Source organism: Sus scrofa, chromosome 6 (genome assembly GCF_054392235.1).
Source record: "Sus scrofa isolate SSC_HxYL_T2T_F1_AM1 chromosome 6, Sscrofa_HxYL_maternal_Yorkshire_Landrace_v2.0, whole genome shotgun sequence".
Classification (NCBI taxonomy): Eukaryota; Metazoa; Chordata; class Mammalia; order Artiodactyla; family Suidae; genus Sus; species Sus scrofa.
In genome coordinates, this window is record NC_139388.1 from 55,784,598 (window position 1) to 55,809,041 (window position 24,444).

At 58.3% G+C, this 24,444-nt stretch overlaps 2 protein-coding genes and 1 non-coding gene across 35 annotated transcripts in view; 1 reads left to right on the plus strand and 2 right to left on the minus strand.

The window, feature by feature from the left end:
- Positions 1–7,858, plus strand: KLC3 (kinesin light chain 3). Of its 7 annotated transcripts, none has more exons than XM_021094551.2 (13): positions 1–317; positions 3,093–3,358; positions 3,826–4,056; positions 4,372–4,435; positions 4,698–4,917; positions 5,265–5,352; positions 5,432–5,533; positions 6,055–6,228; positions 6,759–6,849; positions 6,924–6,964; positions 7,048–7,154; positions 7,341–7,404; positions 7,668–7,858. In XM_021094551.2, exons 2-13 carry the CDS (start codon positions 3,101–3,103, stop codon positions 7,737–7,739), a joined length of 1,512 nt encoding a protein of 503 aa, XP_020950210.2. In that variant the 5' UTR covers positions 1–317; positions 3,093–3,100; the 3' UTR covers positions 7,740–7,858. The 7 variants fall into 7 exon arrangements, with proteins under 7 accessions (XP_020950210.2, XP_020950208.2, XP_084817322.1 ...); XM_021094549.2 differs by having other exon boundaries at positions 1–105; XM_021094550.2 differs by lacking the exon at positions 1–317 and adding an exon at positions 2,656–2,786.
- ERCC2 (ERCC excision repair 2, TFIIH core complex helicase subunit) overlaps positions 6,417–24,444 on the minus strand; it is a 23,079-nt gene continuing 5,051 nt past the window's right edge. For 2 of the 27 annotated variants that reach the window (XR_014806344.1, XR_014806348.1), the window contains exons 6-24: positions 18,519–18,635; positions 18,315–18,431; positions 17,865–17,988; positions 17,672–17,768; positions 17,420–17,553; positions 17,156–17,324; positions 15,358–15,476; positions 13,229–13,298; positions 13,069–13,138; positions 12,880–12,981; positions 11,358–11,421; positions 10,728–10,849; positions 9,278–9,370; positions 9,093–9,165; positions 8,861–8,931; positions 8,624–8,767; positions 8,402–8,545; positions 6,771–8,036; positions 6,417–6,657 (exon numbers count right to left, since the gene is read on the minus strand). Coding sequence is in view for 7 of the 27 variants with exons in the window: in XM_021094545.2 (XP_020950204.1) it covers positions 7,944–8,036; positions 8,402–8,545; positions 8,624–8,767; positions 8,861–8,931; positions 9,093–9,165; positions 9,278–9,370; positions 10,728–10,849; positions 11,358–11,421; positions 12,880–12,981; positions 13,069–13,138; positions 13,229–13,298; positions 15,358–15,476; positions 17,156–17,324; positions 17,420–17,553; positions 17,672–17,768; positions 17,865–17,988; positions 18,315–18,431; positions 18,519–18,635 (1,923 nt within the window). In the remaining 20 variants the exon portion in view is untranslated. Of the gene's footprint in view, positions 8,037–8,401; positions 8,546–8,623; positions 8,768–8,860; positions 9,166–9,277; positions 9,371–10,727; positions 10,850–11,357; positions 11,422–12,879; positions 12,982–13,068; positions 13,139–13,228; positions 13,299–15,357; positions 15,477–17,155; positions 17,325–17,419; positions 17,554–17,671; positions 17,769–17,864; positions 17,989–18,314; positions 18,432–18,518; positions 18,636–22,373; positions 22,488–24,444 lie in introns of all 27 variants that reach the window. The other 25 variants (XM_021094545.2, XM_084961170.1, XM_084961168.1 and 22 more) reach the window with 21 other exon arrangements.
- Positions 20,818–20,947, minus strand: LOC146402389 (small nucleolar RNA SNORA33). Its single transcript, XR_014808749.1, has one exon. It is a non-coding gene; the product is annotated as a small nucleolar RNA SNORA33 (small nucleolar RNA).

The following is a 24,444-nucleotide window of genomic DNA, read 5'->3' on the forward strand; positions in this document are numbered from 1 at the left end:
GGCCGGAGACCCGGGGCTCAGCTGCGAGCGGCTGGGCGTGCGCGGCGGGCGGGACGCGGGCGGAGGCAGCGCGGTGAAGCCGGACCTCGAGCCGTCTGCAGTCAGGTGGGCGCCGGGAGTGCGGAATGGGAGTCCCGGGAGCCCCCAGGATGGAGGCGGGGGCGGAAGGTGTGAGCTGGGCCCGGCGCACCCCTGGGCCCGCTGGTCTGGCGACGCGGACGGGCCTTGCGGCTCCTGGACACTCACTGCGCCGCCGCCCTGGGACTCCCCAGGGTCTGGAGGCCCAGCTAAGGCCGTGCCCCCTGCCCCGGGCGCAGGTAAACAGGAGCGAGGGCGGGGCGGGGCCTGGGGGAGGAGTGGGGGGGCCCTTGTGACGGCTCGGCCTCGGGCGGGCTGGTGGTGAAGCTGGGTGCGCCGGGCTGGACCGCCGGCCAAGGGTAAGGTGTGGTTTGGGGGCACTGGCCACGATGAGGCTCTCCTGCCTCCGAATGTGTGCTTGCGCTTGAGAGATGGCGTCTGAAACTCAGGTGTATGAGATGATGTCAGGCTGTGGGTACAGGTGGGTACAGGTGTGGGTACAGGAGATGGCCTATGAGGGCAGAGGGACTGCGCGAATGCTCTGAAGCTTAGCGATGTGAAAATGCGGACGACGTCTGTGTTCTGTAACGCTGTGTGTGTGTGTGGGTGTGGGGCAGGGAGTTGAACTGTTTATAGGATTAAGTGTGTGACCAAGAGGTTGTGTGGTTGTGGTTGTCTCTCTGCCCGTCGGATGGAGCGGTAGCCAGGTGGGCCCTGTGGGGCACAGGCTGGATGTGTGGGGTGTGATGTGTCCGTGATGGTCGTTGTCAGCTGTGTGATTGTGTGCACCTTGCCGAGCCCGGGAAGGGGCCTTTGAGCGCAGGAGCTGGTGTAGACCGTGGGAGCTGGTGTAGACCCAGAGAACAGCCCAAGTGATGAGGTCGAGCCGTGCGTGTCACTGTGACTGTTACTGGGCGGGGCACAGCTGTCTGAGATTGTACATGTCCACAAACTTGTGTGAATGATGGTTGTGGTTGGCTCAACGAACTCGCGTGGCTGTGAGGTTGACCATTTCTGTGGCTTGCATGTGAATTGCACGACTAAGTATGGTGTGGGTGTGAAATACGTACACACACGAACGTACTACATAGAGATTGGTAAATGCACAAACACGTGTATACATAGAGAACGACCGATGGTGATGGAGGGGCTGCAGTGTGGAAAACCTGCAGGATTACATGCCTTCCCTTACTCGAGGTCTAAGTGGGTGTGATCGCGTGCCGGTGCCAAAAGCGCTGCTTCTGGTGGGCGCCGCGGCTTGAGCAAAGTAAGCCTGGGAGGGGCTGTGTGCGGAGAGCATGGCACTACCTGTGCGTTTCCACGGCTGTCTGTACCATGGCACGCACTTGCAACAGTGTTAAGAGTCTGGGCTCAGGTCATTTGCACACCCAGGTGTGAAGCTCTCGGTGTATTTGTGTGTGCATCTGTGCAGGCGTTATGAATCCTTAGCCGGACCGGCCAGGGGTGGGGTTGGGGAGGCGATGGAGGAAGCAGGGAAGGTGGCGACGGGTCCACAGTGAATCCTGGCAGTGTGTTCTACCGTGGGCAGCAGTGCCAGGAGTCAGGCCAGATGGGAGGGATTTGCTTGTGTTTTGCAGGTGAGGGAGGAGACAGAGGGTTAGCTTCTTCGTGTGCTGGCTTCTGTTTCTGAAAGGAAGGTACACCTGTGCGTTGGGTTGTGTTTCTCGGAGGGGGCTGTGCGTGTGTTCTCTCTCAAAAAAGAAGGTACGTGTGTGTGTGCCTGTGTGAGTGTGTTGCACTTGGTTGTATTTTGAAGGGAAAATATGGATGTGTGTTGAGTGGTATTTTTAAGAGAAAGTGTGTGTACAGAGTGTGTGTCCTATTTCTGAGAGAATGTACACTAACTGCGTTGTATTTCTGAGAGGTGTTGCGGACGCATATTTCTGGGAGAGTGTGTGTGTGTGTGGTATGTTGTATTTGAACAAGGGGAGAACGTGTGTTATATTTTAGGAGAGAATGTGTATCGCACTGTGTTTTGAAGAAGGGAGGGTAGGAGTTCCCTAGTGGCTCATCTGGTTAAGGATCAGTGTTGTCACTGCTGTGGCTCAGGTTCGATCCCTGTCCTGGGAACTTCTGCATGTGGTAGGTTCAAACCCCCCCCCCAAAAAAAATATATATGTGAAAGGAGAGTGTGTATGTGTTGAGGTCTGTTTGAGAGGGGAGCGTGTGTGTGTGTGTGTGTGCACGCACGTGTGCCCCACAAGCACCATCACTGGCTGTGTCCTTGACCTTGTCACCCATGTACAACCCCATAAAGTCTGACGTAAGAGACCCCCCAGCTGTGACACGGCCAGTGTGACACCCACAGGCCACGCCTGCCCCACGTGTGTCCCAACACGCCTTGGGCCGGCTGGGCCTGTCTGCAGTGGAGGGTGGAGCCGGTTTCCTCCAGGTCTGTCAGCTCCTCGGGCCCTGGGAGCCACCACGTGGGGCCCCCTCCCTGAGCTCCCCTCCTCTGCTTCCAGCACCCCAGCCCCTCGGCCCTCTCCTCCCGCACCACCCCACCCCCAGTGGTCTGACTGGTTCCCAACAAAAACACCCTGAGAATGAGCTCACAGAGAGGCAGCCGCCTCCACACGTCCTGCCCCACACGCCCAGCAGGGGAAGGCACCTCTGGTCCCAGGCCACACGGCTGGGAGTCCCAGGCCAGGGTAGCCAGGGTCCCAGGGGTGGAGAGGGCTGGCCAGGTGAGCTGAGGGCTGGTGGGGGGGGGGCGTTTGCCCTCCTTTGGTGGATGATACGTAGTGAGGTTTGGGGGTTGCTCTCGGGCAGGGCTCTGGGCAGAGAGGGAGACGAGTTTCCAGTTGTGGGCTGGCCGGGCTGGGTACGGGACAGGGTGCTGGCTGGGGTGAGAGAGCACGGAGGCAGAGGTCTGGCTGGGATGGGCAGATGGGGTGACAGCTGGGAGGGGACCAGTGGCCCAGATGGCATGGAGGCTGAGGGACTGGCTTGCCAGGCCCTGGCGGTGATCCCCCAACCCTGGTCACCCCTAGGAGCAGCCATGTCCGTGCAGGTGGCCACCCCTGGAGGCCTGGGGCTGGGCCCAGAGCGCCTGAGCCCCGAGGAGCTGGTGCGGCAGACGCGGCAAGTTGTGCAGGGGCTGGAGGCCCTACGGGCAGAGCACCATGGCCTGGCTGGGCACCTGGCGGAGGCCCTGGCGGGACAGGGCCCCGTGGCTGGCTTGGAGCTGCTGGAAGAAAAGCAGCAGGTGGTGAGCCACGCACTGGAGGCCATCGAGCTGGGGCTGGGCGAGGCCCAGGTACGAGGGGCCAACTCTGGGGAACGTGACTCAGCGGGCGGGGGCCGGGTATGCAGGGGGGGCAGCCAGGGTAGAGGGAGGCCGAGCCCAGGAGCGGAGGCTCTAGTCCCAAGTGGGATCCCTGGGCTGCTTTGTGTATGTGTGTGTGGGGGGGGGTCCTTATGTGCCCCGGGGGAGCCCTGAACCACATGGGCCCTTTCCATTGAACTGTGGTCTTGGGGAGACTTTGGGGTCCCGTGGGCAGAACGCGAAGTGTCCCTGACCATAACCTGTGGGTCTGGGTGAGATCAGAAGGGTCCGGGGCATGGTGGGGCATGGCCCTGGGAGCCTCTAAGCATTGCCGGAGCCCCACCCGAGCCTCTCAGAATCTGGGGGATCCTGGAGACAGTGGGGGTGCTCTGGTTTGACTTGAGGCCCTGGGCTGGGTGGGAACCAGTCCTCTGACTCGCTGCCCCCACCCCCTGCAGGTGCTGCTGGCCCTGTCTGCACACATGGGTGCACTGGAGGCCGAGAAGCAGCGGCTGCGAGCACAGACCCGGCGGCTGGCCCAGGAGAACACATGGCTGCGGGAGGAGCTGGAGGAGACGCAGCGGCGGCTGCGGGCCAGTGAAGAGGCTGTGGCCCAGCTGGAGGAGGAGAAGAGCCACCTGGAGTTCCTGGGGCAGCTGCGGCAGTACGACCTGCCTGCAGAGAGCCAGGTGCTCGGGGGGCCGCCGTCCGCTGGGCACCCCGCTCCTTAGAGACCCGACAGCCCCCAGCCCTTCATGAAGCCTCGAGTGCCCTAGACCCTCTGCAGAGCCTCACAGCACCCACCCCCCCACCAATCCCCAGACCTGCTAGAACTTCTGTGAAAGCCGGCCAGCTGCCCCCAAAAGCCTGAAGATCCTGCCCAGGCCCTCAGCAGACCCCCGAGGCTCCTGACCACCCCCTCCCTCAAGCCCCGAGATTCAGGACCCAGTCTCGCGACAAAGTCCCCAGCCTCAAGACGCCCCACTTTCCTGTCCTCTCTGCAGCCGCCCGAGTCCCCGCCTCGCCGAGACAGCCTGGCCTCCCTGTTCCCCAGTGAGGAGGAGAAAGGTGGGTGTGGGGAGCTTTGCCCTGGGAGGGAACTCGGGTTCGCTGGACCCCAAGGTCTCTGCGGGGGCGGGGGGGGAAGGTTGAGGCGCCATGTCAGGCTAAAGCAGATGGCTGTGGCCACAGTCCCTCAAGCCAGGTGGCTCCCGTGTTTACATGCCACAAGCCGGGTAGACACCTGTGGTCCCAGGGGTGTCTGTGTCCCCTCACGTGGGGCTGGAGGGATAGGAGGCCTGCAGTGACTTGGCGCCCGTGGCACCCCCAGGTCCTGAGGCAGCGGGGGCCGCCGCAGCCCAGCAGGGTGGCTACGAGATCCCTGCCCGCCTTCGGACCCTGCACAACCTCGTGATCCAGTATGCAGGGCAAGGCCGCTATGAGGTGGCTGTGCCACTGTGCCGCCAGGCCTTAGAGGACCTCGAACGGAGCTCAGGCCACTGCCACCCTGACGTGGCCACCATGCTCAACATCCTGGCGCTAGTGTACCGGTAAGGGCTGGGGCCGCTACGGCTGGAGGGGGCAGGAAGGGCAGGGCCTGTTTGGTAGAAGAGGGGGAGCCCTGGTCTCCTGCCTTGCCAGCATGGGCACCTGGGATGGTGGCAGGGAAAGGGGTCAGGGATCTGGCAAGGCCAGAGATCCTGGCAAAGAGGAGTCAGCCTGGCCACCAGAGTGGAGAAGAGACTGGGGGGCGGCAGGGACCCCAAGCTAGACTTGGGAGGTGTGGGAACACCCAGAAGGGACCCCCAAAGGGTGCCCCCCATGCTTGGATCAGCCCAGCCCATGGCCCTGCTACCCGGCCTGGCCTAACCGCCTCCACCCCTGGGCCGCCCCACAGGGACCAGAACAAGTACAAAGAGGCCACAGACCTGCTCCACGATGCCCTGCAGATCCGGGAGCAGACCCTGGGCCCTGAGCACCCGGCGGTGAGCGGGGGCCCCGGAGGAAGGGAGGGCTGTGCGCTGTGGGCCTCTGACCCCTGACCTGCCTACCCCACACCCCCAGGTGGCCGCCACCCTCAACAACCTGGCCGTCCTCTACGGGAAGCGGGGGCGTTACCGGGAGGCGGAGCCCCTGTGCCAGCGCGCCCTGGAGATCCGTGAGAAGGTCCTGCTCCCTGGGAGCCCCTGTCCTGTGTAGCCCTTCCCATTTGATCCTGAAACACTCAATTCGGCAGGACCCTTGCTTGCTCCGGTGACCTCTGACCTTTTGGGCCCCTCCCACTTTGCACCCAGAGCCCTCAATCCCCTGACCCACCACCCTTGACCTACCATGACTTCCACTGGGCCTTGACTCCTGGCTCTGACCCCCTCCTCTTGCGACTCGCCTCCTGGCCCCCCTCCCCCCCAGTCCTGAGCTCCCAACCCCACTCCTGATCTTCCAACCCCAGGTGACCAGTGCAACCCCATCCTTGACGTATAATCATGAGGTTCTGGACCCCCATGATCTCTGACCTGACTAATCCCATCTGATGGTGCAGCCCCTGTCTCCCACTCCGACCTCCTAGAATCTTCCACAGAGGTCCTGTGGTCACCGATTCGTGAACGTGGTCCTCATTCCAGCCACTGGCATCATGTGGCCCATCAGCCCTGGATGACCCCAGTGACATGTGACCCCGTGACCCTTAGGTCCTGGGCGCCGACCACCCGGATGTGGCCAAGCAGCTCAACAACCTGGCCCTGCTCTGCCAGAACCAGGGCAAGTTCGAGGAGGTGGAGCGGCACTACGCCCGGGCCCTGAGCATTTACGAGGCCCTGGGGGGGCCCCACGACCCCAACGTGGCCAAGACCAAGAACAACCTGGTGAGTGCGCTCCCCCCCTGGGGGTGGGGGGACAGCCAGGGCCCGGCGTCCGCTCGAGGGTGGGATACCTGACTTTGCCCGGCCCTGGAGGGGTCCCGTGAGACTCGGCTTCCGAGCTGGGCCCTGGCAGGCAAGGCTGCTCAGCCCAGAGGTCAGCGCCAGGCGACGAGGCAGCCGCGGAGACCAGCCAGGAGCAGATGAGCGCATTTATTGAGCTAGACCCCTTCCTAGCACTTGCCCTGTACTGCCCATCTCTTCAAGGGCCCCACGAGGTAGGTGCTCCTGCCGCCCCATTCTGCAGACGAGGACACGGAGGCAAAGACAGGTGTGGCTTAAGGTCGAGGGGGAGCAGGCTCCTGCTCTGAGCCAGGGAGGCAGCTGCCCTGGGGGAAGCGGTGGGGTCGGGCGCCGAGCCCACTCTGCTGCAGGCTGAGGCCTGGAGTGTAGGGTGAGCCCAGGTGTCTCCCAGGGGGGGGCTGGGAAGCTCCCAGATTTGAGCCAAGCTCACCCAGGCCCTCACCTCCCCGCAGGCCTCAGCCTACCTGAAGCAGAACAAGTACCAGCAGGCGGAAGAGCTGTACAAAGAAATCCTCCGCAGGGAGGACCTGCCCGCGCCCCTCGGTGAGCCCCCAGTCCCGCCCTCCCCCAGGAGGCTGCTCAGGGTCCCCACTACCATGTCCTCATCTGTTCCCTAGGAGCCCCGAAAACAGGCACAGCCGGGGGTGCAGAACAGCAGGTGAGGAGGGGCTTCGCTCGGCTCCCGGGGGATCGGGGGGTGGACCGGCTGGATGGGAGGACTGACTGGCGCCCCCCTCCCAGAGGCTTCGGCGGAGCAGCTCCTTCTCCAAGCTCCGGGAGTCCATCCGGCGGGGAAGCGAGAAGCTGGTCTCCCGGCTCCGAGGGGAGGCGGCGGCAGGGGCAGCGGGGTGAGTGTGGGATCAGGTGGGGGAGAGCCTGGACAGACGCCCCCTCTGTAGCCCTCCTGTCCTGCTCAAGAACCTTCCACGGCTCCCGTCTCCCCCGCAACACATACAAGCACCCCTGTGCGGGAGAGTCTGCCCCAGGACAGGAGCCCGACACGCCCAGACTCACGGGTGCCCCACCTCCTCCAGGATGAAGAGAGCCGTGTCCCTCAACGTGCTGAACGTGGATGGGCCAAGGGCCACTGGGCTCCCGGTGAGGGGGGTCCCTGGGGCAAGGAGGGAGTGGGGGACCACGAGGTCGGGCCCAGAGGCAAGGGAAGGGGGGGATGGCACGGGAAAGGACCCCAGGACGGGGGCCTGGATGGGTTATCCGGGCAGAGGCGGGAGAGGTGGGGACAGGAGGATGAGTGACACAGCCAGTGGCGGCCAGGCTGCCAGGGAGTAGCCCTAGTGGCAGCTGGAGCAGAGTTAGGTCCGGGCCTCACTCACCCACCTACCCCCCGTGCCTCTTTCCAGTTCTCCAGCCGGCACCTAAGTGAGGCTTCCCGGACCCTCAGCGCCAGCACCCAGGACCTTGGCCCTCGATAAAGGCGACAAGACCACGCGGCCGCAGCATCTCGGGAGGAATGGGAGAGGGTGGGGAGGGAAGGGGAGCCTCCCACTGTCCTTTCTCCTGCCATTAAAGGCTGTGGATGTGGCAGCCAAAATGCACGCCTGACCTTCCAGCACCTCCCCGGGGCCAGGTAAGACTGGGCATGATGCGCACACCTTGGCGGCCCCGCCTGGCTCATGCTACAGCTGCTGCGCGATCTGCTCTATCCTCCGCAGCGTCTCCTCTGACTCGAGCTGCTCCAGGCTGAGCAGGGACAGGCCCAGCTGGTCCTCCTGCAGGGGAGGGAGAAAGCAGGTCAGATGGCTGCCGCACATCCCGACCCAGGGTCCACGCCGCAGCCAGTAGTGAAGGGAGGTGGCCCGCCTGAGGCCACGGGACAGGATGCTTGAATCTGGAAACATGTCCAGTGCAGAGCGGACCACTCCTGTCAACAGAGGACAGGCCGGCAGAGGGGCTGCATCCAAGGCGGAGCAGGACCGGCTTTCCAGAGGCCCCTTGGACGCACGCTGACCTCTGCAGCCCCCAGGCCTGGCACATGGGCGCACACAAACCTGTCAGGGGCGGGGGGTGTTGGGGCTCAAGGAGAAAGCAAGCCAGGGTCCCTCCTGTAAGAGGAGCTCGGTCGCCCAGGGCTCACCCGGTGGAATGGCTGTGCCATCTGCCTCAGGAAGTACTTGGCAACCTGGACCCCCTCGTCGACGGTCAGGTTGAGGTTGGCGTCTGTGAGGTGCTCCTGGATCCAGCGGGGCAATTTCCCCCGCTTGTCTGCCCGGGCGAACCGCTTTGAGCGGGAGAAAGGCCAGGTGTCAGGACCGTGGGAGGGGGGCCCGGGCACCCCCAGCCGGGCCCGACTCCTCACCTTGTCAGCGAAGACCATGAGGCCGTAGTCCGTCTTGCCCCTGATGGCCCGACCCACACACTGGGCCGCGTGGCGCATGGCGTCGAAGGTAAGAAAGTCATTCTCTCGAATCTGGAACTGGTCCCGCAGGTATTCCAGCCGCGCCTGCGGGTGCAGAGAGGGGAGACGTCCCTTCCTCACGCCGCACAAGACCCCAGGGGAAGGCCCGACGGAAGCCCGCCTCCTCCCACTGCTCACCTTGAGAATGCGGCTCTGGGTGTACACGTAGGGCACGCCGAACATGATGACGGCCCGCCCGTAGTGGTGCACTGGGGGGCGGGGGGCGAGGGGGCGTCAGTGCGGCCCAGGGCTGGAGGGAGGGCAGGCCCCCGGGTGAGCCCAGGCCGTGGGCGGTGGGTGGTCCCCGGGGAAGCAGAAACGGCCGGAGCTCCAGGCAGGCCCTCGGGAGGGGAAAGCCTGGTCCACTCACCAAAATCGATTCCCTCGGACACTTTGCCTCGGGCCACCGAGAGCAGGATGGCCCCACGGCCGTTCTCGCAGGCCTGGAGGGGGGAGGCCAAGATGCGAGACGCGTCACCTCAGAGCTGTCTCCTCTGGCCCTTCTCCACCCTGGACTCTCAGCATCTCCCTGCCCTCCCCCCCAATAATACCCACCTCCTGGTACTTCTCCAGGGCGACACTGGTCTCAGCCCCATCTTGAGTCTCGATAAAGAGCAGCTTGTTCCTCTGGATGTTTTCAAGGATGCCCTAGGGAGGGACACCAGGGAGGTCAGGGTGCAGGTTGGCAGAAAGATTAAAGGACAGGGGCGTCCCGGTTAAACTCAGCTCTGCCACCGATTCCCATGCAACAGACCACTTGTCACCCTGGGTCTCGGCTTGCCCATCAGAGACTGGGGCAGGGTGGTGGCACTGTCCAGCCACACTGCTTGTGATCCAGGTAGGGAACATCCCCGTCTTTTGGACAAGGGGGACAGCGGCTCAATGGCCAATTCGGATGTCCCCCACAGCTCATGACTGGGGGAGAGGCTGATGTAGGCCAGGCAGAGCCCATCGGAGGCTGCCCTGAGACCTCCTATTTGACATGATAATAGGTGTGTGGTCCTGATCAAGGGCAGATGCACAGATGGACCAGTGAGACAAAACAGAGGGTCACACCACTCAGTGGGGAGAGCTCTTTTCAGTCAACAAAAGCAACTCAATTTCCACATGAGAAGAAAATGAACCTTGACCCCCGTTCTGCATCACACACAACGATGCACCCAAGGTACCTGGCAGAGCTTAGGTGTGAAAGCTAAAATGACAGCGCTTCTCCAAGGAAGCACAGGAGACCACCTCTGTGACCCGGGCTAGGCAAAGTTTTCTTAAATAGGACACAAGAGGCACTCAGGACGTGAGGCTCAGGTGGCTGACGGCCAGCTCTCCCGCTGTGTGCAAAGAGCCTGGTCCCAGGACAAGGCGAAGGGCTTGGTGGTGAGTGGATGAGGTTCCCCCGCCCCCACCATCCGCAGTGCTCCCTTAGCCAAGTTCACTCTCTCACCGCAAACGAGTGCTTGCTCCAACTCACCGGAGAGCTGGGCCCCTTGCACACTCAAAACCGACAGGGTGCCCGCCCCACCCAGATCCTGTTGGGTGCCCAGCTGTGATGAGCCCCGTGACCACGTCCACAGGGACTCCCCAGAAAGGGCTCAGGCAGGCTTTTTACCCCAAGTCTCTGTCCAGCCTTCATTATCCAGAACCTTCCTGTAAGGGCACAGCACCCAGCTAGAGCCACACCTGCCACCCAGTGTCTACCAGGAGGGATGCAGTCACAGGTAACCCCCAAAAGAGCAAAGAGGGAACGAGGCACACAGAAGGTGGGCTGTGATCACCTCCCCTGGAGGGCCCGCCTTTGCAGGAGGGGCCCAGCAAGGCTGCTCACATCTCAGTTCTTAACCTGGAGGTGGGGGCAGGGGACACGGGGTACAGACAGTCCATATGTGTTTTATATACTCTCCTGTCACCTATGAGACATGTCACCACTTAAAACACAAGAGTGAAGCCAACCCACAGAGGAACAGAGCCAAGTGCTGAGAGAGGCCTTCCGGAAGTGGGGCGCTGGGCGTACCTGCTCGTACCAGGCGGCCACAGTGCTCTCCATGTACTGGTAGCTGGTGAAGAAGGCCACGATGCCATCGGGGACCACAGCGGACATCTCCAGCAGGAGGTTTCCATAGTTCCGGATCACCGCTGGGAGGGGTCAGAGGTCAGATGTGCTCCTGGCCGGGGTCCTCCTCCCTGCACCCTCTCACAGCTTCCCTAATGCCTTGCCTTGAACTTGGGGTTCCTAGAGACCCCACATTGCACACCTCTTGCCAGACTCGTGGGTGGACTGCACCCCCACTCCCTGAAGTTCGTTGTGACCAGGCGACCTGCCACGGCCAATGAACTGAGTGCAGAAAGGGCCAGGTGCACTTCCAGGTGAGAACCTTCTTGGGCCAGTGCACAATTCACCATGGTCCCTACTGTCGTATCTTGCCATTGCAGTGATGTGTCTAATAATGGACAGTCCCAGAATGGGGTGGTGTGGGTCGGGCCGCCAGCAACCCACGATGGCATGGCCGTGAGGAACAAGAAATCTCTGCATCAAGCCACTGTGAGTGGGGTGTTTGTTACTGCATCATGACCTAGCCCATCCTGACTGATACACCTCCCCTCTTGGGAACCATACAAACCACCCCCACCTCGGGCAGCGTACCAATATCTTCCCGGGTCTCAAATTTGGAGCTGATGGCCACCTGGTCGTTGCCACGGCCGATGATCTGGAGAGAGCAAGAGAGGTCACAATAAGCAAAGCAGCGCGACCACTGCAGCATGTGAGTGCCGGCTGCCCGCTGGCGCTGTTCTACGTTTTTTAGAGACACAATGTCACTAAAGGAACCCTCAGCTACCCTGTTATCTGCACAGTGCGGACGAATGACCTAAGGCTCACAGAAAGGCGTGTCACCCGCCCAAGGTCACATGGCAAATAACCTGCAGAGATGGAACTGAACCCATGTCTGACCATGTGTCTCACCAGCGTTACCCTCCACGTAGCCCTGACCTCCGGCCAGTCGGCTCCAGGAAGCCACCTCTCACATCTTGGTCACTGGTGCCACCCCACCAGCAAGCGCACAGAAGCACGACATGCTAGCTGGTCAGCACCAGGCCACGACCCCTGAAGGGCAATCCCAAAGCCAAAATGCCTGGGAACTCCCAATCTTTCAGTTTGGCACAAACTCATACGGCAGCAAAACCTGCCCTGCCCAGAGACCTGATTTAAGTCCTTAGTTTGACTCGTCAAAATGTTTGCTGAGGAGTTCCTGTTGTGGCGCAGTAGAAGTAAATCCGACTAGTGTCCATGAGGATGCGGGTTTGATCCCCAAGCTCACTCAGTGGGTGGGGATCCTGTGTTGCTGTGGCTGTGGTGTAGGTCAGCAGCTGTAGCTCTGATTCGACCCTTAGCCTGGGAACCTCCATATGCCGTGAGTATGGCCCTAAAAAGACCAAAAAAAAAAAAAAATTGCTGAAATATGATTTATTTTTTGTCTTTTTAGGGCCACACCCACGGCGTATGGAGGTTCCCAGGCAAGGGGTCCAATCGGAGCTTTAGCCACCGGCCTACACTACAGCCACAGCAACGTGGGATCTCAGTCACATGTGTCACCTACACTGCAGCTCACAGCAACATAGGATCCTTAACCCACTGAGCAAGGCCAGGGATTGAACCTGTGTCCTCATGGATGTTAGTTGAGTTCGTTAACAGCTGAGCCACAACAGAAACTCCCTGAAATATGATTTTCGCTGAGGGATTTGTCCAGACCCTAGTGGGAGTGTTACATATGCAGTCTGGAAAATTCTCAATTCTAAAACACATCCGGCCCAGGGATTCTGACACAGGACTGAGGGCCATGTTATGATGTTCATTTTACAGGGAAGGGGACTGAGGCGGAGTAGAGGGTCACTTACCAGCGTCACAGCAAGGGCAAAGCCACATTAACCAAGTAGCAGGGCCTAGGCCATAAGAGCCTTTCACACCCACTATTTCACTAACCCCCCTACCCAACCCCCTTAGGAGGGCAGGGAGGGGACATTCCCATTTCACAGATAAGAAAACTGAGGCTTGGGGAGTCACAGTCAAGCCCAGGTCTGGCTGAATCCAGAATCCATGCCCTTAGCTGTCAAGCTCTCCTGCCCTCGCTCCCGTCTCCCTCCCTCATCTCCTCACCCTCCCCACGCACCATGGGGCAGAGGCAGACCCGGGCCAACGTCATGGTAAAAGTTGCCATGGTGACGGGGTGGAAGTCCAGGATCTTGGGGTAGATGTCTAGTGGGGACAGCGTCTGTAGCAGGGACAGCAGGAGGGATCTTAGCAGGACTGGGCAGGAACCAGGGTACCCCCACCCCAGGTGGAGGGCCAGGGGCCTCACCCCAGATGTGATGATGACAGACTGGAAGCGCTCAAACACGGGTTTGATGGCCAGCGAGGCGTCCATGCAGCTGTGAGGAGCAGACAAGGGTGATGGGGTCCAGGCTGAGGAGCGGGGGCCGCTGTGGTCCATTCATACCCTCTCTGGGGTCAGGTCTCACCTGAAGTGCAGGACGGGGTTGGCGATGGTTGGGGTCCTGTCGTCAAAGGGCTCGATGATGATGGTGAAACCTACAGGGGGCACCAGTCATGACCATGCCCACTCGGCCACCCCCCCACCCCCAATGTCTCCCTCCACCCCAGTCCCCCCTGCCCACCTTCCTCGGTGAATGGGACCAGCTACCAACAGCCCAAACCCCAAACCCACGCACCTGAGTCCAAAATACACCCCAACCTGCCCGCTTCTCCCCAAGGCCGACACCTGTGCAAACACGCCCAGGGGACCCTAGGCCGGGAGCACAAAGGCTCACCCTCACTCTCCCCTCTCCGCCACTCGAGCCAAAGCCTCGAGCTTTCTCCCACCACCTCTCTAAGCCATCAGGAAGCCGGCCAGCTCTACCTCCAAAGTCTGCCCTCTGACCCCTTCCCCCAGCCCCTGCCCAGTCCGGCCATCATCCCCTTCTGCCTGGACCACTGCGCTGGCCTCTCCACTCCCAGCGGCCAGGGGGACCCTGGAAATCCTGAATCAGGTCACATCTCTCCCCTGCTCAGAAGCCCCCCACAGCCCCCCAAACCCCTCCCAGGGTCCGGAACTGTCTGTGGGGTCCTTCCACACCAACCCCATTTCCTCCGTTCTCCTGGGCCTCCAGCCTAACTGCTCAAATCACCAAGCTCATTCCACCCCGGGGTCTCTGCACTGGTCCCCCTGCCCGGAAAGCTTCCCAAGCTGGCTCCATGCGGTCATTTGCAACTCAGCTCCAATGTCAGCTTCTCAGAAAAGCCACTGCAGGCATTGCTCCACCATGGAGACATGTTTGTTTCTCATGAAAACAACCACTTCCTGGAATTAATTCCTGACTTGTGTTTGCATCTCTGCTACCTGTCTTCTCGCTAGAATATAAGTTCTGGGAGTCAGGAATGAGGTCTTTCTGGATTCCTGCCACTTGGCCCCAGTGCCGGCCTGGCCCACTTGTTGAACAAATACATGAATGAATGAATCCACACACCTTCACTTAGTAAAAATTAAAACAACCCAAAATCAAGTCTTTTGCACCTAAGCCTATGCTGGAGATGCAGCAGGACTGAAACAGCCCTGGTCCTGCCCTCTCAGGGCTCACAGTCCAGTGATGGGGACACTGACCTGTCCCGTAGAGTGACCTCTCTGGGTGGGGAGGGCTGGGACAGGGCAGCCTAGAGGAGAGGGCCTGATCCAGCCTGGGGGCCAGAAGGGGCTTCCTGGGGGAGGAGGGGGCTTCTCTCCTGAGCCAGGAACTGACGGGTGAGGTGGCGGCAGTGGGGGCAGAGGAAGAAGACGGGGAGGCTGTTCCAGGGAAGAGACTGCCAGGGGGGAGGGAGGAGCGAGACAGCCCAAGGGAAGACAGGGTGAATGGAGGGATGGACGCAGCAGGCGGCTTCCAGGGGACTTGCCGCTGATCGACCTTGGGATAGGGGGACGGCCGTCACCCCCCGCCAAGGCCCTGCCCAGACCGGCTGGCCGCAGGGCCGCGGGCAGGCCTGACCTAGTTTCCTGGACACAGGAGTAATCCCCGGGGATTAGGCTGAGCCCCTGGCCAGCTTAAAGCTGAGGAAGGCGAGGCAATGCTGAGCGACGAAGCCTCTGCGACGCTGCCCTGCTCTCTGCAAGCTGGCAACCTGAGCACCAGCCTCCCGGCCTCTTTACCTCCCAGGTCTCTCTCCAGCCCCGCATCTTCTCTCCTCCCGCCCTGGCCCAGCTCTGCCAGAGGAATCATTCCAAAGCACCAAGTGACCCTGCCTCTCCCCTGCATGGCACCTGCTGTGGCTCCTCAATGCCCTTGGGAGCAGACGGACCAGCTCCTTACCATGCCCCCCAGGGCCAGCTGACCCCACAGAACTTCTCTGGCCTCATGTCACGCCACCACCCGCCCCACCCTTCTTCACCCTGCAGCCAGAGAGGAGCTTGAAAAACACAAATCTGAGCACGAGGCTCGCTCACTCAAGAACTGTCTGTAGCTCCCTATTGCCCTCAAAATAAAGCGCAAACTCCGGAGCCCAGCCCTACAAGGTCCTGCTCGTCCAAGTCCCACGGGCAACCCCACGGAGATCCCGATTCCAGCTGCCGGGGCCGGCAGAGGCAGGAAGGGGCGCTTACCCTTGGCATAGGTGCTGACTAGGGTGGCAAAGTTGGCGAGGAGCGTGAGAGGGGAGAAGTCAGCAAGGTCCGCGATCTCCAAGGTGTGCAGCAGGGAGCGCAGGCGCTCGGCGCAGAATCTGGAGGGGGGGTGGGGGGGTGGAGGATGGGGTGAGGGGCGACAGTGACCAGCTCAGGCACATCCAGCAGCCCCCTCCCCTCCAGCAGAGCACGGGCCCAGGTGCCATCTCCCCAGCTGCCCGAAGTTCCATGAGGGCGGGGCCTGGGTCTGCTTCAGTCCCCTCTGTGTCCCCCACATCCCACAGGGCCACGGCCATACGAGGGCACATTCGGAGCAATAATCACACAGCTCAGAGTCACAGGGTCACGTCACAGGGGGCCACATGCTCATGAGCAGGTTCTTGGTCAGAAGGGGCAACCCACAAGCACGCCCAGAATCCCACAGTCACTGCACGAACCCCACACGGCCACATCACCATTTGCTCCCTCCCAGGTCCTCTCTCAGTGTCTCAGCCACGCTCGCCACCCTCAGCGACACAGCGTGAGAGTCCCACACACTCGGGAGACAATCTCACACACACTCCCGGAGCTTCGCACACACTGTGTCCAGCAACAGCCCGTACACAACACAGGGCCACTCAAGGCTCTCACCCTTCAGGGAGAGGCTGTGGAGCAGCAGCACGGCTTTGGTGTCAGGCAGACAGTCAGGTTTAAAACCCGCTTCCTGAACCTCCTTTCCTTTCCTCCACGGTCGACCAGGTGCCCCTCTATGTTCCCTGGGCCCCCAGGCCTCCCCCCATCCCAGCCCTGGCACGTCCCTCTCTCACTGGACTGTGAACCCCAGGAAGGCAGGGCCAGGGCTGTCTCAGTCCCCACCGTGTCCCAGCAGATCAGGCACTCAAGGACCATGCAGGCGGCGAAGCTCCCCGCAGCCCTCACAAGTCTCCCACGGCAGGGTGAAAGGTGAGGCCCCATCGAGGGCTCCCCGCCCAACCTCAGGCAGAGCAGCCAGGAACTCCGGAGCCCCACAGGCCTGGCTTCGAGTCACAGCTACCCCCACAGTGCTGTGTGGCCCTGGGCACTGGCTTCCCCTCCCTGGGACACAGTGTCCCCATCCACAGCGCGAGGCGAGGACGCTATTGAGATCCCACGGATACGGAATGTAGCTTAGCTCATTGTCAGCACTCAAGATGCTAAGTTCCTGGCGTGGCTGCTTTCTCACCTAACCAACCACCTCAGGAACCTGGGAGTAAGGGGCTGACTCCCTGCCTGGGGCACAAAGGAGGAGACCAAGGTTCAGGGAAGACCACTGACTCAGGCAGAACAGCAAAGGAAAAGCCCAGGAAGCCCCACCCCCACTCCCGGGTCCATGCACCACCTCCCTGACCACTGAGGGGAGGCTCCTGCCCCCGGGGCTTGGGGGACAGTGGGAGGCGACAGGGGTCTGGGGGGCAGGATCCACAGCATTTTCTGCCAGCTCCCACCCTGCTGGGCCCATCAGAAGCCGCTCTCCAGGGCTACTCCCTCCCCTCCCCGTGTGGCCTGGGGTGGGATGAGTTTCCGCAAAGGTGCAGGGGCCTGGTCACCCCACCAGCTCCTCCATCCTGCACGGCCCCCGGGACCCCCGTGAACAGTCCACCAAACTCTCCTCTGCCTCTCATCTGCTGCCCGCCAAGCCCCTGCTGGCCCCAGAGCCCCCGACCTGCCCCCTCCGCCCCACGGGTGTGACACGCACTCCCCCAGGCTTCCATTAGTCCCCATACCGGCCCCGGGCCCACCCCCACCCTGCTGGACGAACCTGAGGGGCTTGCGCTGGATGCAGACGCGCTGGGCCAGGCCGCTGAGGAAGGCGGGCGGGCTCTCCTGCACCACGTGCTGCACCCGCAGCCGCCACTTGACGTACTCCAGCAGCCGCCGCAGGAAGCCCAGGAAGTGCTCGGCCGTGCGGATGGAGCCCGGCACCGCCTCTGCGGGGACACGGGCTCAGCCGGGGTCGGTGGCGGGGAGGGGGGGTGCCAGGGGCCCAGCGGGGCGGGCGCGGGCACAGAGGCGGGGGGCTCACCCTGCAGCACCTCGTCGGGCAGCACGGGGTTGGCCAGGTGGGCGTCGGTCTCCCGGGCGGCGCTGGCCTCCCGCAGCCCCTCCACCAGGCGCCGGTACTCGTCCCGCAGACGCTGCTCGTCGGTCTCCTTGATCCTGCGGGGAGCCGGGGGATGGGAAGGGCTGGGGACACGCCGGGGACGGGGACCGGGGTCCTGGGGTGGGGGGCAGGGCAGGCAGAGAACCGGGCCTGGGAAAGGCCGGCGCCCCGCACCTGAGCACCGTCTTCTGCAGGGTCTCCAGGTTGCCCTGGCACCGATCCAGCATCCGGCGCGTGAGGTTGACACTCATGGAGTCGATGCAGACGTTGTCTGGAAGAGGAAGGAGGGGACGCCGGGCTCAGGCAGGCAGCTGGGGCGGCAGCCCAAGGGGCTGGCATGGCCTCCCAGCCCTGGCTCCCTCCTCACCAATGTTGTGGGCCTCGTCGAAGACGACGACAGCCTTGCGGGCCAGCTCCTTGGACACCAGGTCGGCGATCTTGGGGTCCAGCAGGTAGTGGTAGCTGTAAACCACCACGTTGGCGTGGAGGATCTGGGGGCCGGGAGTGCAGGGTTACCCCGGCCACCAGCGCCCACCTCGTGCTACTGCCCCCCGCCCACAGCACACGGCCCCAGTGCTGCCTGACAGGCCCGCAGAGACGAGGTGCAGAAAGGGGCTCAGGCAGACAGACAGACAGACACAGATGGGCAGGCAGAAGCGAACTGAGGAAAGACAGACACAGGCAAGGCACACACACTCAGAGAGACTGACTGACAAAGGGACAGACCGACAGGGGGACACAGGCAGAGGGACAGGTGGGTGGGAAGGCGTAACCCGCACGCACGCCCCCCCTGCGCAAGCCCTGCCAGCCTCCTCACCGAGTACCGGGCAAGGAAGTACGGGCACCAGCCCTGGCGCCGCCCCAGCGCCTTCAGGTCGTCCAGGTTGTAGATGCCAGCCGGCAGGGGCACCTGGCGCCCATGGACATCAAACTCCTAGGGTGACAGGGCACACAGGAGTCAGGGAGGTTGGCCGTGGTGAGTGGTCCCCGCCTCCCTCCCTCAGCGCTGCCCCGCAGGCACCTCATAGAAGCGGCAGTGAGGCAGGCTGGGGTCCTGCTGGTACTGCGCCCGCACGTAGGAGGCCGTGAGGCTGTGGCATTTTCCATCGACGTCCTTCCCAAAGCGCAGGGGTGTCACCTGAGGGGCCAAGAGGGCATCTTAGCACTGGGACAGGCCAAGGAGCCCAACCACTCCTGGAACCTGGGGCTCAACACCTAATGGCTAAGGCGGGATGGGGCCATCTGGCTGTCCTGTCCCGGGTGACACTGGGGCATCCGTGGAAACTGGAACCTCAACCTGCTTCCCTAGTAAACAGTTAAGACACCTGGAAACTTACTACAGGGAAGCAAGAGTTGGTACAATTGTTAGGCTCTTAAATTATTCTTTTTAAAACAGTAAGTCCAGAATTCCCATTGTGGGTGTTAAGAACCCGACTAGTATCCATGAGGATGTGGGTTCAATCCCTGGCCTCGCTCAGTGGGTTAAGAATCCAGTGTTGCAGTATAGATTGCAGATTCAGCTCGGATCTGGCATTGCTGTGGCTGTGGCACAGGGTAGCGGCTGCAGCTCCAATTCAACCCCTAGCCAGGAATGTATGCCACAGGTGTGGTCCTAAAAAGCAAACAAAAACAGTATGTCTTAGGGAGCTCCCTCGTGGTCTAGTGGTTAGGGTTTGGTGCTTTCACTGCAGCCTGGGTTCAATACCTGGTCTGGGAACTAAGATCCCTCATCAAGCTGCTCCACACAATGATCAAAAAAAAAAAAAAAAAAAAAAAAAAGTTAAGTCACATATGGTGTCAATTATATCTGAATTTTTTTTTCTTAATTACACCTTGAAGATTCTTTAGCAGGTAAATTACAGATAACTGCTTTATCTTTTTTCTTTTTAGGGCTGTACCCAAGGCACATGGAAGCTCCAAGGCTGGGGTCAAAGTGGAACTGTAGCTGCTGGTCTACACCACAGCCACAGCAACACAGGATCCGAGCTGTACCTTCGAACTACACCACAGCTGATGGCAATGCTGGATCCTTAACCCACTGAGCGGGGCCAGGGATCGAACCCACATCCTCATGGATACTAGTCGGGATTATTACTGTTGCACCACTATGGGAATTTCTGCTTTATCTTTTAAAATGCTAAAACAGCCAGAACCTTAGCAAGGTCCAAGAATCAGAGGAAGCTGCTCTCCCCTGCAAGGCTCTGCTGGTAGCACCGTCACAGCCCAGGGCTGCCTTTCCTCAGAACCAAATCTTTTTCCTCACCAAAGGGAAGGCTCTGAGGCTGGCAACACCTCCCTCTCCTTTTCCCATTTCATCAGGCGCCAAGGAACATTCCTCATTTTTTAACATGCCTTTACACTTTTTAAAAAACAGGTCATGCAAATACATCGTACGAGGTATACAAAGTTAAAAGTGTCATAGAGTTGCTAGCGGGTTATGGATCTGGTGTTGTCACTGCAGTGGCATGGGTTTGACCCCTGGCCTGAGAACTTCTGCATGCCCTGGGTATGGGGAGTGGGGGGGAAAGCATCACATATGTTCCCACAGAAAAGTATTTTAAAACCCTGAAAATTTTAGCTGCGTGTGAAGCAGAGCCCCAAAGGCAGATCTATTTTGAAGAGCTAAATCCAAGCGAAGACTACCAGGCATATGCTTTTAAGTCCTTCCAAAGCAGCAGCCATGGGAGGATCAAAACCCAGATCGAAATACCTGCTCAATCTTTAGCATTATCCAAGGTCACTGTACATCTCGGGAGACGACTAAGATCCTGCCCTGAAGCACAGCTCATGCGGTTCAATATGTATACACGCTGTACGCTATATGCATACATATGATACCAACACAGCAATTAACAGTACTATATTAACATATTAATATAACACTATTGATTATTAACATATATTAACATAGTATTGCTTATGCACTTTTTCCCCCCACGGCATGCAGAAGTTCTTGGGTCAGAGATCAAACCCAATCCACAGCAGGGACCTGAGCTACAGCAGTGACAATGCCAGGTCCTTAACTGCTAGGCCACCTGGGAACTCCTGCTTATACACGTCTTATCACAGGTCCAGAAGATACAATCCACTTCCTTAATCCTCTACTTCTTATTTTCCTAAGGAGGACAGTGTCGACCACCACGTGAGCAGGTTCTGGACACACACATACATCCACTTCCTACATTTAAAGCCATTAATTTCAACTTCGGTTTATTTTTTATTTTTGATTTTACTAATATTGAGAAACTCCACTAAACTGTTATCACTAGTTATGGTGAAACTAAAAAATGTTAGGTTATGTGCTTCCCATCATGAAAGTGTCTTGTTGCCATTTTCAGGGACCTTAAAGACATCCCCGTCTTGAAGGCTCGTGACACGGCTCTCCTATTGCCGGCATTTACTAAATTTCTGCAGAAACACATTCAGGTAAGCAGATTCATTGACCAGCTTAACTTCAGTTTAAAGGAAAGGATCTTGGGGAGTTCTGTAACAAACCAGAGTGGCATCATGAGGACGCGGGGTCAATCCCTGGCCTCGCTCAGTGGGTTAGGGATCTGGCGTTGCCGTGGGCTGTGGTGTAGGTCGCAGCTGCAGTGGATCTAGCATGCTTTAGATATGGCCAGAAAGTAAAATAAAAAGATCTTGAAATTTTGCTCCAGGGTCTGTGGCAGCTTTCCTCTATCCCAATCCTCCTGCCATCAGATCAAAGGCTGACCACAGTTACGCTCCTCAACTCCATGTAGCAACAGCGGGACGGCGCAAAGTGGGCTGTGTGGAAGAGGCGGGGATTCTTTTGCTCCACAGCGTAACCAAGAATAGGGACAACACCCCTCCACGGGTGTAAACAAAGCGCTGGGGCCGCTGCCCTTCAAGAGATCATCCGTCACCTGTATTATCTCCATTAATTCTTATAAATGTTGCATAATACCACTCCACGAGGTTCCACACATAGAGCACTTAAAACAGTGCCTGGTAGGTTCCCATGGTGGCTCAGCGGTTAGTGAACCCGACTAGCCTCCATGAGGACACAGGTTCAATCCCTGGCCTCACTCAGTGGGTTAAGGATCCAATGTTGCTGTGAGCTGTGGTTTAGGTTGCAGATGTGGCTCAGATCCTGCGTTGCTGTGGCTGTGGTGTAGGCCTGCAGCTACAGCTCTGATTAGACCCCTAGCCTGGGAACCTCCATATGCCATGGGTTTGGCCCTGAAAAGACAAAAGACAAAAAAAAAAAAAAAAAAGACTGGAAACTATCAAAAAAGATATTGTACTCCAGAAGACAAAGAGGAGGCCACATCAAGACAGTAGGAGGGGTGATTACACGATATAAGCCACCCCATACCCACCGGGTGGGCAGGCCACCAACGGGAAAGTAACTGTATCACAGAGGCTCACCCACCAGAGTGAGAGTTCTGAGCCCCACGTCAGGTTCCCACACCCAGGGATCTGGCACTGGGAAAAGGAGTCCCCGGAGCATTTGCTGCTGAAGGCCAGCTGGGCTTGTGCGCAGGGGTTCCACGGGACTAGGGGAAACAGACACTCCGTTCTGGAAAGGTGCACCCAGGCTTTCATGTGCCCTGGGTCCCGGGGCAAAGCAGAAGCTCCATAGGAATCTGGGTCAGACCTGCCTGTGGTTCTTGGAGGACCTCCTGGGAAAACGGGGGTGACTGTAGTTGTTGTAGGGGAAGGAGAGCGGAGGCAAAGGTCTCAGGAATAATTGTCAGCATGCGCTCCTCTACGGGTGCCCATTTTGGAAAAATCTGGCCCCACCCATCAGCAAACAGGCTGTCTAAAGACCCGGGCCCAGGCACATGCCATCTCTAATCACACCAGAGACAAAGCCCCACCCACCAGAGGGATAAGAATCAGCTCCACCTACCAGGGGGCAGGCACCAGTCTCTCCCATCAAGAAGCCGGCCACAAGCCCCTGTGTACCAACTTCAGCCACAAAGTGGGGGGACATCAAAAGCAGGAGAGGCTACAACCCCATTGCCTGTAAAAAGGAAACCACACAAAAAAGCTCTACAAAATGAAAAGGCAGAGAATTATGACTCGGATAAAGGAACAAGAAAAAAGTCAGAAAAATAGCTAAGCGATCTGCAGATTACCAACCTCCATGAAAAAGACTTTAGACTGATGTTAGAAAAGATGATTCAAGACCTTGAAAATAAACTGGAAGCAAAGATCGATAAATTACAAGAAACAGAAAAGAAATAGAAGACTGAAAGATTAAGAAGAGAATGCAAAATGCAATAGCTAAAATAAATTCACTAGAAGGAACCAATGGCAGGCAGAAGAATGAAGAATGAAGACAGACTGGTGGAAAACACTGACAAAGAACAGAAAAGAGCAAAAAGATTAAAAAGAAATGAAGACAGTCAAAGAGAACTCTGGGACGTTAAACGCACCAACATCCATATTACAGGGGTGCCAGAAGAAGAGAGAGAAAGGGCCAGAGAAAATATTTGAAGAGATAAGAGCCAAAAACTTGCCTAACATGGGAAAGGAATCAATCACTCAAATCCAGGAAGCACAACAAATACCAGGTAAAACGAACCCAAAGAGGGAATTCCCACTGTGGCTCAGCAGTTAAGGAACCTGACTAGTATCAATGAGGACTCAGGTTCAATCTCTGGCACGTACAGTGGGTTAAGAACCTGGCGTTGCCATGAGCTGTGGTGCAGGTCGCAGATGCGGCTCAGATTCCGCATAGCTATCTATGGCTGTGGTTTAGGCTGGCAGCTGTAGCTCCCATTAGACCCCTAGCCTGGGAACCTCCACATGCCGTGAGTGCAGCCCTAAAAACAAAAAAAAAAAAGGAATCCAAATTGGAAAGGAAGAAGTAAAACTGTCACAACTGTCACTGCAGATGACATGATACCATACCTAGAAAATTCTAAAGACACTACCAGAAAACTCTTAGAGCACATCAATGAATTTGGTAAAGTTTCAGGATACAAAATTAATACACAGTAATTGACTACATTATATGCCAACAATAGAAGATCAGAAAGAGAAATTAGGTAAACAATCCCATTTACCACTGCATCAAGAAGAATAAAATACCTAGGAATAAACTTACCTTAAGTCACAAAAGACCTGTACTCTGAAAACTATAAGACACTATAAAGCTCAAAGATGAAAGAAATGAAAGAGGACACAAACATATGAAAAGATATATACCACACTCTTGGATTGGAAGAATCAATAGTGCCAAAATGATTATACTTCCAAAGGCAATCTACAGATTCAATACAATCCCTATCAAACCAATGGCATTTTTCACAGAACTAGAACAAAATATTTTAAAGTTTGAAAGCACAAAAGACCCAGAATAGCCAAAGCCATCCTGAGAAAGAAAAATGAAGCTGGAAGAATCAGGCTCCCTGACTTCAGACTATACTACAAAGCTATAGTCATAAAAACAGTATGGTACTGGCATCAAAAAAAAAAAAAAAAAAAACCCGCCAGAAATATAGACTGGCAGAACAGGATAGAAACCCAGAATTAAACCCAAATACCTATGGTCAACTAATCTATGACTAACGGGACAAGAAAATACAACGGATAAAAGATAGTCCCCTTCAATAAGTGGTGCAGGGAAAACTGAGAGCTAGATGTAAAACAGTGAAATTAGAACACTAACACCATACACAAAAATGAACTCAAAATGGATTAAAGACCTGAATATAAGACCAATTACTATGAAACTCTTAGAGAAAAACAGGCCAAACACTCTCTGACATAAACCACAGAATTACCTTCTCAGATCCACCTCCAAGAGTAATGACAATAAAAACAAAAATAGGAGTTCCTGTCATGGCACAGCGGAAACAAATCTCACTCAGTGGGTTAAGGATCCGGCGCTGCCGTGAGCTGTGGTGTAGGACACAGACACAGCTAGGATCTGGCGTGGCTGTGGCGTAGGCTGGCAGCTACAGCTCCGATTA

Coding starts and splice junctions, on each gene's coding strand:
- KLC3 (XM_084961196.1), top strand. CDS start 3,101: ATGTCCGTGCAGGTGGCCACCCCTGGAGGCCTGGGGCTGGGCCCAGAG. Junction 6,229..6,758: donor CCAAGACCAAGAACAACCTG/GTGAGTGCGCTC, acceptor ACCTCCCCGCAG/GCCTCAGCCTACCTGAAGCA. Junction 6,850..6,923: donor GGACCTGCCCGCGCCCCTCG/GTGAGCCCCCAG, acceptor TCTGTTCCCTAG/GAGCCCCGAAAACAGGCACA.